The sequence below is a fragment of the Henckelia pumila genome, chromosome 3 (genome assembly GCF_033568475.1).
Source record: "Henckelia pumila isolate YLH828 chromosome 3, ASM3356847v2, whole genome shotgun sequence".
Taxonomy (NCBI): Eukaryota; Viridiplantae; Streptophyta; class Magnoliopsida; order Lamiales; family Gesneriaceae; genus Henckelia; species Henckelia pumila.
Window position 1 is genome coordinate 59,486,023 of NC_133122.1, and position 17,637 is coordinate 59,503,659.

Genomic DNA, 17,637 nt, shown 5'->3' on the forward strand with positions numbered 1-17,637 from the left:
ATAACTCCATATCCAGCCGTTGGATTGATTTGAAATTTGGATACAGACTTTAAAACATCATGGAAATCCATGTGATCGGTGGAGATCGGATTTTAATATACGAAGCATTCCCAGGTATTTTCTGAAGTTGAGTCTTCATAGTTCATTCCTTGCAGAAGTAAGTACTGTGCAGCTTTGTTAAAAAAAAATCATATCTCCATATCCAGCCGTTGGATTGCTAAGAAATTTGGAGAGAAGCTTGAGAACATCCTGATCTTGATTTTCACTGTTGGAGATCTGATTTGATGACTGGAAAGTGCCCGGTGAATTTTGCAAGTTTCTGCTTTATAATATTGGCTTGTCCTTGTCCATTTCTTTTACAACTTCAAAGTAACTTCCAAGAATTTGATTGTTAATATGATCTAATCTGCAAAGTCTCACTTTAAATGGTTAGTAACAATTAACCGAGTTTTGTAATCATCAAAACATAATAATATGAGATTTGTTAATGCATTAAAAATATTAATCTCATAACACGAATTGTAATATAAATATTGAGATTATAACTTGCATTGCTATAAGGTTATATGTTTACTTTGACTGATTATGATTGAGATTGATATTCAAATTAAATAATGATTCCTAGTTTACCTCTTGATCGTTATTATTTGTAGGATAAAATTAAATAGTAAATTATAGTTGGATAATATTATTTTTTACAATTTTATTTTATACATTTATTTTTTTGTTTTAAATATTTTATGATTAAATTATTTTATAGGTTTCCTTAAAATTTTAAAATATTCAAAATAAAAAATGAGTAATATATTTAAATTGCTTGATATTTTTTATACTATAAATTTTTGATAATATTATATTATCTTAAATATAAGACCATACACTTTTAATTAGTAATAATTATTATTATTTAAAATCTTATATTTAAATTTGTGGTTATTTTATTTCTTCTAATTTTTATTTAAAAAAATTCTTTAAAATATTTATTTTCACACTTCAAAAATTATAAATGTAAATATTTTAATTTGTATAAATGTAAATGTAAATTATAAATGCACTTTAAAACATTTAGTACATAATTTATATCAATACATGAAGTTTAAATAATACTTTATATGAAATAATATGACGATAGGTAAGATGGATAATTATGGTAGTTTAAGCTAATATCATTTCGAGATTTAAAAAAATCATACAAATTAAAAGTGATTAAAAACCATTCATATATAACAATTAAAACGGACCTATGTATTCAGAGCATTTGTTTTATCAAACGATTTCATGTATCTTTATCTGTGAGATTGATAGTTATGATAGTATAAGCTAAATATCACTTTGAGATTAAAACAAATCACACAAGTTAAAAGTGATTAAAAGTCATTCATATATAACAATTAAAACAGACCTATGTATTTATAGCATTTTTCTTATATGATTTTACTTATCTTTATCTGTTTTACAGATCAAACTTATTCATATTTACAATAAAAAATAATACTTTTAATGAATGACCCAAATAGGAAATTAATCTCAAAAAATTAATCTGTGAGACCGTATTCATGAGTTTTTGTAATGTATTTATTATAGTTGGTAACAATTCTAATAAACACTTGATATAATATGATAATTAATCAATTTGACTCTAATCACACTTAATAAACACAATCTTACTTTATATGCTTTATTTCGCTCAAATGATCAGCCATTCAAAGTTGAATTAATAATAATTGATTTAACTCTGAAAAATATTATAGACACTAATTATAACAAAACCGACTCATACAAGTATATAACTTATGTCGAAGACGCTAATATTATGCTATAATTCAATAAATTACATTTTGAATTCATGAAAATATTCCACACATCATTGGAAATTTTATATTTACAAATGTCTCGATACATGCGTTGGGTCTTTCATTCAAATTTTTAAAATTAATTTGATATATGTATACTTACTAGATAGTATCCTGTGCAAGGATTTTTAGTTAATGAGATCATATCATATGTGTAATATCCAAATCATTGATCCGAGGGTCTACATCTCAACACATATGCATAATTAATATTATAGAGTTGATGTGATAAATAATGAGTTGTTAGGATAAATAATATACAGATAAGTAATATAATATAATAAAAAATAAATAAAACATGATAGTGAATATATAATATTTGATTTGATTGATAGATTATAATTTATTTGATTTGATTGATTGAATTTTATATAAAAATACAAAATTACCATTTTGTTCTTTTAACAATAAATAAAATTTGAATAATATTATTTATAAGAGGTAATATAGTAATTTAAATTCAATGATTTGATCGATGTAAGATAAATAATTAATGATTTGATTGATGTAAAATAAATAATTAATAGATTGATATATAATATGACGAGAAGAACGTGAGATTGGATAAGATAAGTTATTCATAGATTAATAATAACCCCTACCAAACGGAGGTACTAGCCTTAAGGTAGATTGAACTAAACCGTGTTATGTGCATGTATAATATTTTTTTAATATCTTGATTTATATTAAAATAAAAGTAATATCGTAATTATAAAAATTAATGAAAAATTAAAATGAAATTTTCAAAAGTGATATTTCCATAGATAGATGGTCACCAAAGGACGAGATTTAAATAGACTTTACATAGAAGGTAACATTTCCATAAATAAATAGTTATGAAAACTGATTATAATCAATAATTAATTAATAAATCAAATATGTAATAATTTCGGGCTTTCCAAACTCACTAGTCACTCCGGGCTGAGCCCAAAGCTCAATTCTCGAAATATAATCCCCGAAATTTGAAGCAATAATCAATCCAGCCCTCGCTCCGCTCTGTCGATCGAAGACTGAGCATCGGCGGCGTAACTCCAAGCTCAAGGTCAGTTCAGTGAATCAATTGCTACGGCGGATTCGGTGTCTCTTCGTACAGTTGTTCAAATTGATTTTTTTTTCGTTGTTGTAGCTACTTTTGACGAAAACTAGGGTTAGTCCGCCGTGTTTGAATTAGACTATTTTAATTATATTTTGTGATTTTATTGCGGAAATTTGACCATTGGGTGTTAAATTTATTTACTTTAATCTGCTGTTCATTCGTTGTCTGATCATTGAGGGGACTTGCCTTGAAAGTGGAGAAAAGTTGGTACATCGGATTAAAATGATTGAATTGTTCAAACTTGTCGATGAAATTAGAAAACATGTGGTTTTAGGAATCAATTTGGTTGTTTTGTGGTTATTTTTGCTTTTATGTCAATGAAGGTTGGGGATGTGCTGAATATGGTTGTTGTTTAACTTGAGTTGTAAAAAACACTGAAAGCCATCAGCTGGGAGACTGAAGAATTGATGGGAGCCGTTTTGTCATGAAATAATTGAAGAGTGAATAATGTTGAATTTTTTTAATTGACGTTTATTAACTTTTTTTAAAAATAATTGAACTGAAAAGGAAAGGGTAGAAATTAGAAATATGCATAACATAAGAAGTTTCCCAAAATGCTTACTCAATTGTCATGGTCCGCAGCATTTCAGTCGAGGAGAAGCTCTGTTTGCTGGGAAGAATATGGCACCGGTTAAAAAGAAGAAAAAGAGTAGACTTGCCCCGAAACCTACTTCAGAAGAGGCCGCTCCTGTCAAGAAAACCTTGAAAAATAGGGGCAAAACTGGTAATGGTTCTGAATCTACATCAAAACCAGTAGATTCTGATAAGAAACCATCAGAAAATGGTAACGAGGATGGAAAGACCAAGGAATCTTCTTCAGCTCCTGTGGCTAGGAAGCCTTGCACGTGGCTTAGACTTGACAGGCTTAATCCTCAGATCGGAACCAAATCGTCTGTCCAGAATTCTGATAATTGCAAAAAAGCAAAATCCACTCTTGAAGTTGAAGCCAGTAAAGACCAGAAGAGGAAGGGAACAAAAGAAGAAGTAAAATCCATTTCTCAAGTTGAAGCCAGTACAGACCAGAAGAGGAAGAGAACAAAAGAAGAAGTGGGAAAATCCATTTCTCAAGATAAGGCCGATAAAAACCGGAAGTGGGGGAGAACAAAAGAAGTGGAAAAGAGCAGTTATGAGACAAATGGCGATGGAAAGAATATTAGCCAAAATGTAGAGAAAAACGGTAAGGGGCTTGACAATGAGATGCATGGAGCCTCGGAGGAAATGAATGAGATACCAGAGAAAAATCTGGGTGGACTGATTTTTATGTGTAATGCCAAAACTAAACCAGATTGTTTCCGTTACCAAGTAATGGGTGTGCCAGCTAATAAGAAAGAGGTGGTGTTGGACATCAAGCTCGGTCTGAAAATTTTCCTGTTTGATTATGATCTCAAGCTCTTGTATGGGATTTATGAGGCGTCTTCTGCTGGTGGTATGAAACTTGAACCAGCAGCATTTGGTGGGGGATTCCCTGCTCAGGTTTACTTACTTTTTCTGATATAATATTTTTTTGTTCTGTTCCTTCTTCAATTCATGAGATTTATTCTAATCATAGTAGTTTTTACATTCCAAAGGTCCGGTTCACTGTTGTCAAGGACTGCATTCCACTACCTGAAAGTGTGTTCCGAAAAGCGATTGAAGACAGCTATGATAAAAGGACACACAAGTTTGATACGAAGTTAACAGTGAAGCAAGTAAGAAGATGATTCCAGTTCTATTGTCAGGTTTGTTTCGTTTTTCCAATGTCTGATGTTTTTCATTAAGGTTATTTTTATCTGTGCAGGTGAAAAATCTAACCAAATTGTTCCAGCCTACCCCTTGGCTGAAGTCTACCCCGTTGGATCATGAAAAGCAATTATCCCAGTGTCACGTTTCTTCCAACTCCAACACCATTCCTTCTCAAGATCCGCTATTTCTTACCGAGCAAGAATACAGGAGTCGTGGCCTTCAACAAGGAAGGCATCTCTTGCCAACAACTTCAGGTGGTGATGCTATTAGATATGAGCAAGAACAAGAGCATCGTCCGAGGAATCCAGCATCTATGAATAATGATTCTACAGTTCAGCATCGAGAAGTTAATCAACAACCAGATCCGCTTTTTCTCAGTGAAAGAGAATACCATGTTTATGGCCTTAAAGGCCCTCAGAGAATTCCAAATGCTGCACCTCCTGTGGTTTCAACCAACCTAATTTCTAACCAAATTTCCAGAGACTATGGAAAGGACGCATTCAACCCTTACGCTGAGAGCACAACCTCATTGGTGAACCGGTACCTCTCACTCCCAGGAACAGCAGAAACGGCTCCGGAATTGTATCCTCTATCGGGGAGAGAAATGTTTGCTAATGATCAGATTACAAGTGAGCTCAGAACTCGTTTTGTAGGACCAATCGCTGATGGTGAAAAACCTTTTGCACCATATACTTTGCGTGACCAATCCGACTTCAGTCAAAGACCTCTTCCAACGGTGCACCCACATCGGGAACCATCAGAATTTCGCCTGGGATTAAATCTCCACCATGAATCTGACTTGGTAGCAGCACCAATCTCGCAACGCTACTCTTTTGGAGGACCATCTCTATCACGTCCCTGATAATTCGTCGCCATGGTCCCTTTTTATGCTCATCGACTGTATATTTAAACAGTTTCTGCGCTGAGGACCATCTGCAGGTGATTCAAACCTGTCAAAGTACTTTCTCCTTGTGTATTGAGTTTTATGTGGTTTGAGTTTCAAAGTTTCCAGCTCCCATGTCGTCGAAGCGTATTTGATTAATTGTTAGCACAATAAATTTTCTGTCTTGTTGATTTAATTAGCGGTGGAAGTCATATATATTATGGGCAAATAGCGTTTAGCCCTTCATGAAAACCCAAAAAACCTCATGACCCTTTTGATTTATTTTCCGAATATGTCTTGCACGTAATAATGAAAAAAAAATAATTTTAAAAACATCTAGTATTACCCTTATAACTATACATTTGGTTAATGATTATATAAAATAAAATGGATTGAATATATCATATGCTTATGATGCATAATATCAGCTCAAATAATTTTCGGTGTAGAAATTTGTTTTGAATTGAAAAAATGACGGAGTATTATTACTACTAGTCCTGTCCTGGTATAATCAAGACAACTTAAGAACACAATCTATAATAATAATAATAATAATAGGAAAAAAATGTTGCGTCTAAATTTGTAGAAGTTGAGGACACGTGATACAAAATATATTCATTTTGATGTTGCAATTGAATTGATCAACGCCCACCCAAATTACAGGTAGAGACACCACATGCCCACATGTCTATCAAAAGGGCCCTTCTTTTCTGTACCCACTGTATCACATAAATGTCTCCTTCATTGTTGCATATATATGTATATACACATATATATATTTAAGCAGCAATCAAGGAGCATAAAATAAAGATTGATCGTAATATTAAAATATGATATTTTGTAAATTAATATTATTGATTGCAATTTGTCAGAGTTTTTTAGTAATCCATATCCCATACATAACATACATGGAAATAATTGCGTGTGTGTGTGTGTTGGGGGTGGGGGGTGTTGTGCTCAATTTGAAATCTCAAGTCAAACAAAATTTGTGTGTCCTTTATTGAATAAAATATTATAATTGAAGGCAAATAGCCGCAATGATTGAGCGACTAAGGTTAACGTACTGAGAATTAATGAATTGAAAACTAATTTAAACGCACCTATATATATATATATATATATATTTAAACGCACCTATATATATATATATTAATGAATTGAAAACTAATTTAAACGCACCTATATATATATATCCCAATTTGATCCCTCATTTTAGACCTCATTCCTGATTTGGTCCTCCGTTCTTACATCGACTCAATTTAGTCCCTCGATTTTCGTCGTTTTTCCGCAATTGATCCATCCGTTTAATTAAACGTCAAAACGAACGGAATGACCTGCTAAGCCGAGGGACAAAATTGGGTCGATGTAAGAACGGAAGACCAAATCAAGAATGAGGCCTAAAATAAGGGACCAAATTGTGAATTATCCCCCCATTCTAGCATTACTTTTGACTAAATGATTTTTTTACCAGTTATATTTATAAAAATATTGTTTACCTAAATAAAAATATTTTATAAGAATTCAACACATATCATATTAATATTATTTTTTAAAAATTTAAACACATAATAAAAATTCTCGTTTATATATAATTAAAATGTGAAAGTTTAATTTAAAATTTTAAAGTATACTTAGTATAAATAAATAAATATTTGTTAACAAAAATAAAAAATTTACAAAATAAATATTAATGATGACAATATGTTTTAAATATACATTTTTTTCAAACATAAAATATTTTCTGAATGAACTCATCTAGGTTTGTTAATATAATTAAAAAACCTTCATAAAAAATAATAAAAAGATATTTTTATTTATGTTAACCAATATTTTTATAAATATAACCGATCAAAAAAATTTCATTTAATGACTTTAATTTTTTATTTTCATTTCCTTAATAATTTTTTTGATGGACATCAAAAACGAAATTTAAAATTAAAATTTATCAATTTTAAGAAACAAATCCACATTTATAATAAATATATTATAAGTTTATAAAAATATTTTTGTGAATTTTTTTATCTCAAAATTGATAAATTTTTATTTTAAATTTCGATTTTGATGTCCATTTTAAAAATTATTAAGGAGATGAAAATAAGAAAAGTAGAGTTATTAAATGAAATTTTTTTGATCAGTTATATAAATATTTATAAAAATTTTGGTTAACATAAATAAAAAAATATATTTATTATTTATTATTTTATTTATTATAAATTTTATTTTTTAATTACAAAGTTGTTATATCAGTTGTTGACTTATTTTAATTTGTTTGGATTTATGAAGGTTTTTCAATTATATTAACAAACCTAGATGAGTTTATTCGGAAAATATTTTATGTTTGTAAAAAATGTATATTTAAAACATATTGTCATCATTAATATTTATTTTTTAAAATTTTTATTTTTTTTAACAAATATTTATTTATTTTTACTAAGTATACTTTAAATTTTTAAAATTAAACTTTCACATTTTAATTATATATAAACGAAACTTTTTATTATGTGTTTAAATTTTAAAAAATAATATTAATATGTGTGTTGAATTCTTATAAAATATTTTTATTTAGGTAAACAATATTTTTATAAATATAACTGATAAAAAAATCATTTAGTCAAAAGTAATGCTAGAATGAGGGGATAATTCTCAATTTGGTCCCTCGTTTTAGACCTCATTCCTGATTTGGTCCTCCGTTCTTACATCGACCCAATTTAGTCCCTCGGCTTAGCAGGTCATTCCGTTCGTTTTGACGTTTAATTAAACGGATGGACCAATTGCGGAAAAACAACGAAAATTGAGGGACTAAATTGAGTCGATGTAAGAACGGAGGACCAAATCAGGAATGAGGTCTAAAATGAGGGACCAAATTGGGAATTATCCCATATATATATATATATATATATTTTCTTTCAGCTGCCCACCTACCATGTTCATCAATATTGATGTGCCACTATTTTATTGGATGTGATAAAGATGTGATAAATTGTAAGTCCAATAGAATAATGTCACATTATTGGTGGGCATGATAGTTGGCATGGTAGGTGGGCAGCTGAAAGAAACTCTATATATATATATATATATATATATATATCCAAATAGAAAAATTTTCAGCTGCCCAACCAAGGATGCTCAACTCGTCCCCGACCACTAAAACTCGGTACCATGTTTTAGTAATGCGAAAAAAAAACTAAAACCTAGTACCGGGTTTTAGTGGTCGGGGACGAGGTGAGAAAATATTGTTGGGCAGCTGAAAAGTCCTCTCCAATCAAATATATATATGTGTATATATGTATGTATATAACGTACCCATAGTGTGTGTATATATATACTTGAATTGGTAGAAGAGATTGTTATGCATGATTCGGTTTGGAAGATCGTAAGGCTCGAACTATCGTATCAAACGTGAGATCTTGTTATCAGATAAGTTATGTTGGTGTGTTAATTTGTGTCTCACTTCGATTGAGTAAATATCCCTAGAGCCCTTAATATAGACAATGCCAATCTTTCCCTCTTGAGCTAGCTTTTGGGGTGAGTGATGTCTAAGTCAGTTTCAGTATTCTGCATTTCAAATGCACAAAAACAGAATACTACATCAAATATATAAGTATTTTGTTTTTCAAATGCACAAAAACTCCTGTTAGATGGTCTTACAGATGAATTTTGTGAGAGAAATCTCTTATTTAGATCATCTATTAAAATTTATTGTTTTTTATTATAAATATGAACATGATTGACTAGTCTCACAAATAAATATATGTGACAACTAGTCTTTCAAATGGTAGTTAAATCCCTGTCCTAGTACTTAATAAGTTGATTTTAAAAATGTATACTATCCCTATCCAATAAAATATGTTGCACATATGTTTATATAATTCCTAAATTATTTATATAAAAAAATAACATTATTTATACTCATCACACAAAAAATTTAACATAATGGCATCATTATTTTGGGTGGAAAAACATCACAAATTGCTTTAAAAACACTTACAAGCTACACAAAATAATTACATATATTTTAGTTTCAATATATTTGTTTATAATTTTATATAAAAATTGACTCAAATCCACAACGATAAACATGTGATAAGTGCTTGGCATGCTAATTACAAATAAAACCATAGCTATTATACTTGTTTTTTGACGGAATAAAACCATAGCTATTGAGTACATACAAATATATAATTTGGAATTCCCAATATAAAACGTGACGGTTTATCATTTATTACAACAATTGGATCAAATGGATTTCTGAAACATAACTAATTAAATTTACATTATTACATGCAAATTAAATGACTCTGTATTATAGGGTTAATCTATGCTACACCAGGAGTGTTTCTTCCCTTATTTCAATATCATTAAATCACGTGAAACTCCTATATTTTTATGGAAAATTGACATATGCGTTGATGATCCAATGGTTGATATTTGACCACATCATGAGGGAAAAAGTACTCCAGATGTAGTATAAAATAATCCGTATTATATAGGAACACCGAATTACCCGAACTTATATGAAAATCAAGTCAATCGAACAAACTAAATCCTAAGCACGAGGAACAAGAAGTATATAAATTCGATTTTAACCTATCTACAGTTCTTAAGAATTTCCATAATTAATCCCCAAATATAAATATTAATCAACTTAATTTTTTTTCCAACATGATCACATGAAAACTCACGGCCGTTTAATAATATAAAAAATCTATATACACCGAAAAGATATTGATAAAAGAATCTAACTTCCGATTATCGATAAAATATTCAAATATTTCACCAACTTAAGTAAATTTAAACTTTTTGCTCTCCTAAATTATTTTTATACATATATATTACAAGGATATAAAATTTGAAATTACCATATAATAAATATAATGAACATAGACAATGTCAAAGTGGGAGTGTGACAAGATAAGGTGACAGTTAGGCTGAGAATTGGATGCAATTTTCATAATTTATTATTATTATTGGATGATGGATTGGCAGGACAGTCTGGCAATGTCAACATTAACCCCTACTTCACAAGGATATATACGAAAATGCCCTTCCCATTGACTTGGTGCTTCCTCGGATAACTTTTTAATTAATAGATTTTTGAATCTTACCAAAGTCTTGTCTTATATTTCACAAAACTAGATAGAGCACACACATCCCACATTTCCATTTTCAATCTTCCTCTTTCAAACAACATGACACCATCTAACATTAGGTCAATTATGATTTACTTAGTATGATTGTGATGATTTTCGTCCAACTTTTAAAAGATATAATCTATTTCAAAATCGATCTTGATATTAAATTTTATGACATTTTATCATAACGATAACAACGTTGATAGTATATGAATTTTACGATTAAATAAATTAAAGATTACGATATCGAGTATCTCGCGATTGGTCACAATTCGAACAATAAAATCATTAAATTTTCCAATTTCACTATGATGCGTCATCTTATACATGTTTTATATGCCAAAAATGGTGATATGAAAATTAACTCTAAAACTAGCAAGTCCATTTTAGAATTTTAATTTGACTTAATATCTCTCTTTAAACCAAATGATTGGTGATTTTTATATGTTATTTTCCACATGCTACTATCATATTATGAAACTATATATGAATTTATTATTATTTTTTTTATCAAGCATGAGTATTTTGAATATCCAGATTTGAAATTATATGTATCTTTTAGACAAATTTAATAATTAGTTAATTAATATTTTAAAAGTTTTTGACAAATTTAAAAATAAAAACAATGGTGGGTCCCATTGATTCAATGTGTAGTACACAACACATTACACATCAGTCCGAATCTATTACAGTGAGCTGAGTCAACCGCCGACTTATCCGTTTTGGGCTAAACCGTTGCACAGAAACCCGAAAGCAATGGCATCTTGTAATTAAACAGCACATTGGAGGTCAATTTCACCCGTGCCAATCATAATAAATTCACTCAAGATCCCAACTTTGCCATCGCAAAAATTCCCAATTTCCCCTTCGTTACAAGCGAAGACTCTGCCCGCAACGAAGAAAAAATCCGACAACTCGGCGAGATTCGGATCACCATTCGAATATTTGAAGAGATTTTGGGAGAAAATTAACGGTGGCTGTGGATAGGGGAGCGGACGTCAATGGCGGAAGCTGAGCAGAGCGTGAAGCTCTTTGTTGGTCAAGTGCCCAAGCACATGACGGAGTCGCAGATCCTCGCAATGTTCAGGGAATTCGCGATTGTGGACGAGGTTAACATAATTAAAGAGAAGGAGACTCGTGCTTCGCGAGGTTGGTTGGTTGTTTTTTTTTGTTTTGTGAACTGTCGTTGCATGCTGAGTTTGATCTTTGTTTTGGTGGATCGGATTTTGTGGTTTGGAGTCTATTTGGGGGGATTTGTGGTTTTGAAACCCTAATTTTCTTCGTGTTTGGATTAGGGTGTTGTTTTGTGATATGTCCTTCGAGAGAGGAAGCGGACAAGGCGGTAGATGCGTGCCATAACAAGAAGACGCTGCCTGGGGTTAGTGTAATTTTGTTACTGTGATGTACTGTCACGCAGATTGGAAAATGTGTTTGAGTGAACTTGGTAAAAAAATGTTGATTCACTTTATTTAATGTAGAATTTAGTTGCTGACTAGCTATGCATGAATGGTTGTGGTCAGGGTTGTCTTCTTGTGGTTTGGTGTAAATTGATGGCGTCTTGAAATAAATGTCTGCTCGAATTTTCTGACTTCAGCAAGATTTTATGAAGATAGAAGTGTAACGGTGCAGTGAGAAAGTAGATTATTCTTGTTTTTTTGCTAATTTTCATAGGAAAGAAGCAGATATTAAGGTTATCAGGTGAAGTTATTATTTCATGCAAGGGTGCTGAAAGTTTACAGCTCCAGGTAGAAGAATTCTTTGAATGTGTTGCACTAAGGTTCATTGAATTATAAGATTAAGAATTTACATCAGACTGCAGAAAGCTTTTTGCTAGTATAGTTGTGATTTTATTCTCTGTGATAACTTGCAAGATCCCAATCCATGGTTTGGGATTTGTTGCCGCAGATGGAGTTATTTATTTGGAATGAATTGGGAGTGATATCTGAATTGCTTGGATGGATTTAGATGCTAATTGAGCCGGAGCTTATGCAATCTTAGTGGTTAGGTAATGAACTTGGATAAGGATTTTTAATTCTGATTTGTCATTAAATTTGGATGAAAATTGATTTCAGGAAGAAGCGTTTATTAGTGAGACAGAGATGTAATTCAGAATTAGTACATATTAGTTCACTTGTCATAAGTTGCATGCAGCCCCTTGACTCTGGTAATTACTATAGCTCTTGAAGAGTTCAACTGATTCCTTGTTCATAGATGCATATTTTGTATATGAGCATGTGAAAGGTCAATAGACCCCAAATAAGGAGAGATTTGTAGGACATACAATCCAATTAAATAAATCAAATTTCAGTTTATGGTCATCTAACTAGGTCTTATCCTATCCTCATTGTGCTGTCATGTCAATTGTATTCTATTTAAGCTTTAGATTTTTGGTCATTGGGTTCTGTCGACTTGACAAGTCTCGAACTTGATTGTAGGTTGATTATTTTTATAGGTCGGTGAATAATTGGGAATATAAATGAGCCGCTCGATTTGGATTTCCCCGATAAGCATATGAGATGTTATTTTTGAAAGAGAAACTTTGTTTTTTCCAATTTGGAAATGTTTACCTGATTACATATCTGCTTCTTTTTTTATATTGCTTCTTGCATGGGTTGCAATGTGGAATTAGCATTTGTGGAGATAGACTGTTCTTCCGACTCGCTTTGTATTTTATGTATTAGATATTGCCTGGTATACATTTTCCTATTTTCATTTAATGATGGTGTGTGATCTCTTTGTCCATTTCAGGCATCTAGTCCGTTGCAAGTTAAATACGCTGATGGAGAGCTGGAAAGACTAGGTGTAATGTGATTTTAATTTTCTTTGACCTTTTTTTAAGTAAAAGATTCCTGCCGATTATGTCAATTCTATTTTTTTCACTGTATTAATATAAGTTTCCTTTTGTTATTCTTTCCTGCATTGTTGTTCCATGCTTTGCCTTATTTTAAATAAAATTTCAGAGCACAAGCTATTTATTGGTATGCTCCCGAAAAATGTCTCGGAGGCTGATGTCTTAACCCTATTTTCGGAACATGGAGGGATAAAAGATTTACAAATTCTTAGAGGTTCTCAGCAAACTAGCAAAGGTGAATTGGATAGTTTTTTCTGTTAGCTTATGCAGTATACAGATTCATCCTGTGAAAGCCTAATCCAGGAGCCTTTTTGTTGTAGGTTGTGCTTTTCTTAAGTTCGAGACAAAAGAACAAGCACTTTCAGCCATTGACGCCCTCAATGGAAAGCACAAAATGGAGGTTGTTTCTGTACAAATTTGATGTTTATCATGCATAAAAAATTTGTGATGTTGAATTAATTATCTTCCATTTTGCATATGAAAAACTAACCCTTATCCTTGATAAAGCTTCTGGTAGATAAGTTTAAAGCTCCACCATTGGTTCCTAAACTCTGGAAAGTACAGGACTTCCTTTTTTGGTTTGGCTTTGAGAATTTAGGGGAAGTAAAACACGTGTTTGATTTTATTTTGGGAAATTTTTTTCCTTATTATACATCCCGAATTGTTCCAGAATTTGTCAGAATTATTTTATTAATTTAAGTTGTATTCAGAGCTATAAAGTATAGTACTATATATTATTGGGAAGTGAAATAGTTATACCGGAGATACAAAGCGGATGGAATATTTATTTGGGGAAAGAAAATAAAATTGTATGATTGGTGATTCTCTTTATTTTGGAGGACTGAAAATTGTTCCCTGAGCGGACGATGCATTAATTATTTGTTTTCAGTTTTATTTTGATGTCAAATCCTTCCACCTAGAATTAACATATGAGGAAAGTACAGTTAAGGATCTTCGGATTTGATGGCTTCTCACACTATTTGTCAATTTTATATTATTTATTTTTGACACATCCGGTAAGATGGACTCAAATTTGGCACCTCGCATTTATTTGTGGGTGGTCTTGTAGTACAACCTAGAAGCTGATGGCATAATATTTCTCACTCCAGTAAAAGTGAATGTCCCCACAAAATTTAGTAAAGCATCACCGGTGGATGTAGTTGTATAAAATCTAATATTGTTGGTTTTTTAATAGGGTTCAACTGTTCCTTTGGTAGTCAAGTGGGCTGATACCGAAAAGGAAAGACAATCACGGAGGGCTCAAAAGGCACTGTCGCAGACATCGAATCCGCTTAGTGCTGATTCAAGGCAACATCCTTCTTTATTTGGTGCCTTACCGATGGGATATATGCCACCATATAATGGATATGGGTATCAGGTTTTTGTCTTCTATACATGGAAAAGGATCGAATTGTTCACACAACTTTTAAAAATGGCTTTACTTGATAAATTTGTATACTTGATGAACTATTCTCCTTTTGGCACTTCTTGTCGATGCTGAAGTTACATTTACATCAATTTATGCTCGCCTTTGTAGACTTCGGGGACTTACGGAGTCATGCAGTACCGGCTACCACCATTGCAGAACCATCATGCTTTCCACAATCTGATTCCACCTTTAAACCAGGGAAATGCGACGCTGGGAGTCACACCTGACCCTTCATCTGGAATGACCCCAAGAAATTACATGCCATCACCTAGCTATGTGGGATCTACTTATCCAGCAATTCCCGGAGTTCAATATCCTATGGCATATCCCGGAGGAATTATGGGCCATCGGCCTCTAGGGGGCCCCACCGGACCTCTATCACCTACTACCACAAACAGTCCATCTGCAGCATCTTCAAGCGTCAATACAAGTTCTGGTCAGATTGAAGGTTGTTGGAACTATATTCAAGAATCTTCACTTCTGTATCACTTTTTAAGCATAGTATACAAGATAATTGTTTCTTCTTATGGATTTTGAAGCAGGTCCACCAGGAGCTAATTTATTCATTTACCACATTCCCCAAGAATTTGGGGATGACGATCTAGCAAATGCCTTTCAACGATTTGGTAGAGTAGTGAGTGCCAAGGTTTTCATCGACAAAACAACCGGTGTCAGCAAATGTTTTGGTATGAACTTTCTGCTTTGCAAATAATTATATACAAGTAATGCTCATGCTTTAATTATAATTATCTTACATCTGCAGGATTTGTTAGCTACGATTCGCCAGCTGCAGCAGAGAATGCCATTAACATGATGAATGGCTTCCAATTAGGAGGGAAAAAATTGAAGGTTCAACTTAAAAGAGACAATAAGCAACACAAATCTTTTTAACTTCATGTTCAGCCATGGAAGAGCGCGAACCACCATGCGCAATCTCAGAATATGGAACCTGCTAATGAGGTGGATCCATGGTAATCCCACTTTTGTACCATAGTCCATCTTGGCAGGACTCCTGTCCCAGAAACCTGTAATTCATGAGGAATTTTGTGCCACTGTACTTGTAATTTGTAACATTAACACCAAAATTAGACATACTCTTGATTTATTGATTTTATTAATTTTAGTTCTCTTTTTAGCATAATTTCGTTGCGAACGTCTGCGGATATTTCAACGGGTTTTTCTTATGATATTGCCGTATCCTTGTCCAGTTGTCCCTATTGTTCAGGCTCGTTTTAAATTTACTTTTTTTTTTTATTACATCCTCTGCCTTTTCTTCTAAATTCTAATTGATCTTGTCTATGCTACCCCATTCAGATAGTGTCCGAATGAGAATCTAACGGTCCAAATTTTTTTGCATTTAAGATGTTCACGCGAACATTTCAAATGCAAAAAATATGAGCCGTGCAGCACATATGCAATGTCAATGTGCTAGCATAGACATGCCCCTTCTAATTGTGGTCCAGTTTTATAGCTGCGCATCCAACAGTAATAAAGAAAGTATTTTTGAAGAATCGTCATGATGGTAAACCGCGGCTTTTTTTATTAAAACTAGTTACGGAGATAATGCATTATATTAAAATTTGTGCTCCGAAAATACATGTGTGTGAGAAGTTAGATTTTCAATTGAAGAGAAAATGGGAGAAACTGATGTAAAGTGAAATTTGGCTGCAATAAAAAGGCAAAACTGGAAGAAAACTTTGGTGTCATCACATCATACCAAAAACAGTTTTTATAATTGTCTCAAGCATTACAATATAATATAGATAATATAAAAATAATAAAATTCAATCTATTGCAATCTGTTTGGCAGAAACTCTGACGAATATATATATATATATATATATATATGTATGTGTGTGTGCGCGCGTGTATGTGTGTTCAATTGGACACGAAAGTAGCAGATTTTTTTTTTTCAACAAATTATAGAAATTAATTATTTTTTTTCGTTCAAATTTTTAAATATTTAATGAATTGAAATAAGATAATATTTGTGCTTCAAATTAATAGTCGAGATAATAAATAACCAAATTAAATTATAATCGATCACACTTAGATAATAGTTGATATTTAATTTGAAATGGTTGTACTTGTTAAATTTTTATTGGTTGATTATATCTATAATAAATTTTTTTATTGTTTGATTATATTTATTGTTTACTGAATTTCGCCGGATTATACTTGTGTATTTACTGATGAAAAAATTGGTTGGTTTAACATGTTTTGTTTCGATTTTTTTGTGAACGGGTCCATTGGCCAAAACATAAAAAAATACAAAAAAATTAACATGTCTCGGATTATTATAGTTTCAAACAACTGCATTAGTTTTATAAATTTTATATTATTTTTAAAAAACGATCTATTTTATTCCATGAAAAACAAAATATTGTATATAAATCGAAATACATATCAACACGATCGGCTTGTTTCTTCTCTCTATAATAACAATGATTTTTTTTTTAAAATAATACAAAATTATAAAATAGAAAATTTGCAAACTCCGTAAATTTAAAATTATGTGTTTTTTGATTTTTTTATACGATAAATAAAATATAACAACATTTTCTTAATTTAATAATATCACACAAAATTATCACCATAAATGAAGCGAAATATCATTTAATTAATTTTAATTATATTTAAAAAATTAAAAAAATTAAAATATTTAAAAATC

The 17,637-nt window shown here is 31.4% G+C and overlaps 2 protein-coding genes across 5 annotated transcripts; both read left to right on the plus strand.

Moving 5' to 3' along the window:
* Positions 1-2,756: 2,756 nt before the first annotated feature.
* On the plus strand, positions 2,757-5,779 carry LOC140886955 (uncharacterized). 3 transcript variants are annotated; one of them, XM_073293913.1, is made up of 4 exons: positions 2,757-2,895; positions 3,532-4,422; positions 4,518-4,637; positions 4,727-5,779. In XM_073293913.1, exons 2-4 carry the CDS (start codon positions 3,571-3,573, stop codon positions 5,531-5,533), a joined length of 1,779 nt encoding a protein of 592 aa, XP_073150014.1. In that variant the 5' UTR covers positions 2,757-2,895; positions 3,532-3,570; the 3' UTR covers positions 5,534-5,779. The 3 variants fall into 3 exon arrangements, with proteins under 3 accessions (XP_073150014.1, XP_073150015.1, XP_073150016.1); XM_073293914.1 differs by having other exon boundaries at positions 2,838-3,000; positions 3,540-4,422; XM_073293915.1 differs by having other exon boundaries at positions 2,855-2,940; positions 3,540-4,422.
* A 5,740-nt stretch (positions 5,780-11,519) lies between these two features.
* LOC140886957 (RNA-binding protein BRN1) lies at positions 11,520-16,107 on the plus strand. Of its 2 annotated transcripts, XM_073293916.1 has the most exons (9): positions 11,520-11,835; positions 11,982-12,064; positions 13,435-13,486; positions 13,647-13,772; positions 13,858-13,937; positions 14,733-14,915; positions 15,075-15,414; positions 15,509-15,652; positions 15,730-16,107. In XM_073293916.1, exons 1-9 carry the CDS (start codon positions 11,688-11,690, stop codon positions 15,855-15,857), a joined length of 1,284 nt encoding a protein of 427 aa, XP_073150017.1. In that variant the 5' UTR covers positions 11,520-11,687; the 3' UTR covers positions 15,858-16,107. The 2 variants fall into 2 exon arrangements, with proteins under 2 accessions (XP_073150017.1, XP_073150018.1); XM_073293917.1 differs by lacking the exons at positions 11,520-11,835; positions 11,982-12,064 and adding an exon at positions 12,170-12,691.
* Positions 16,108-17,637: the final 1,530 nt, after the last annotated feature.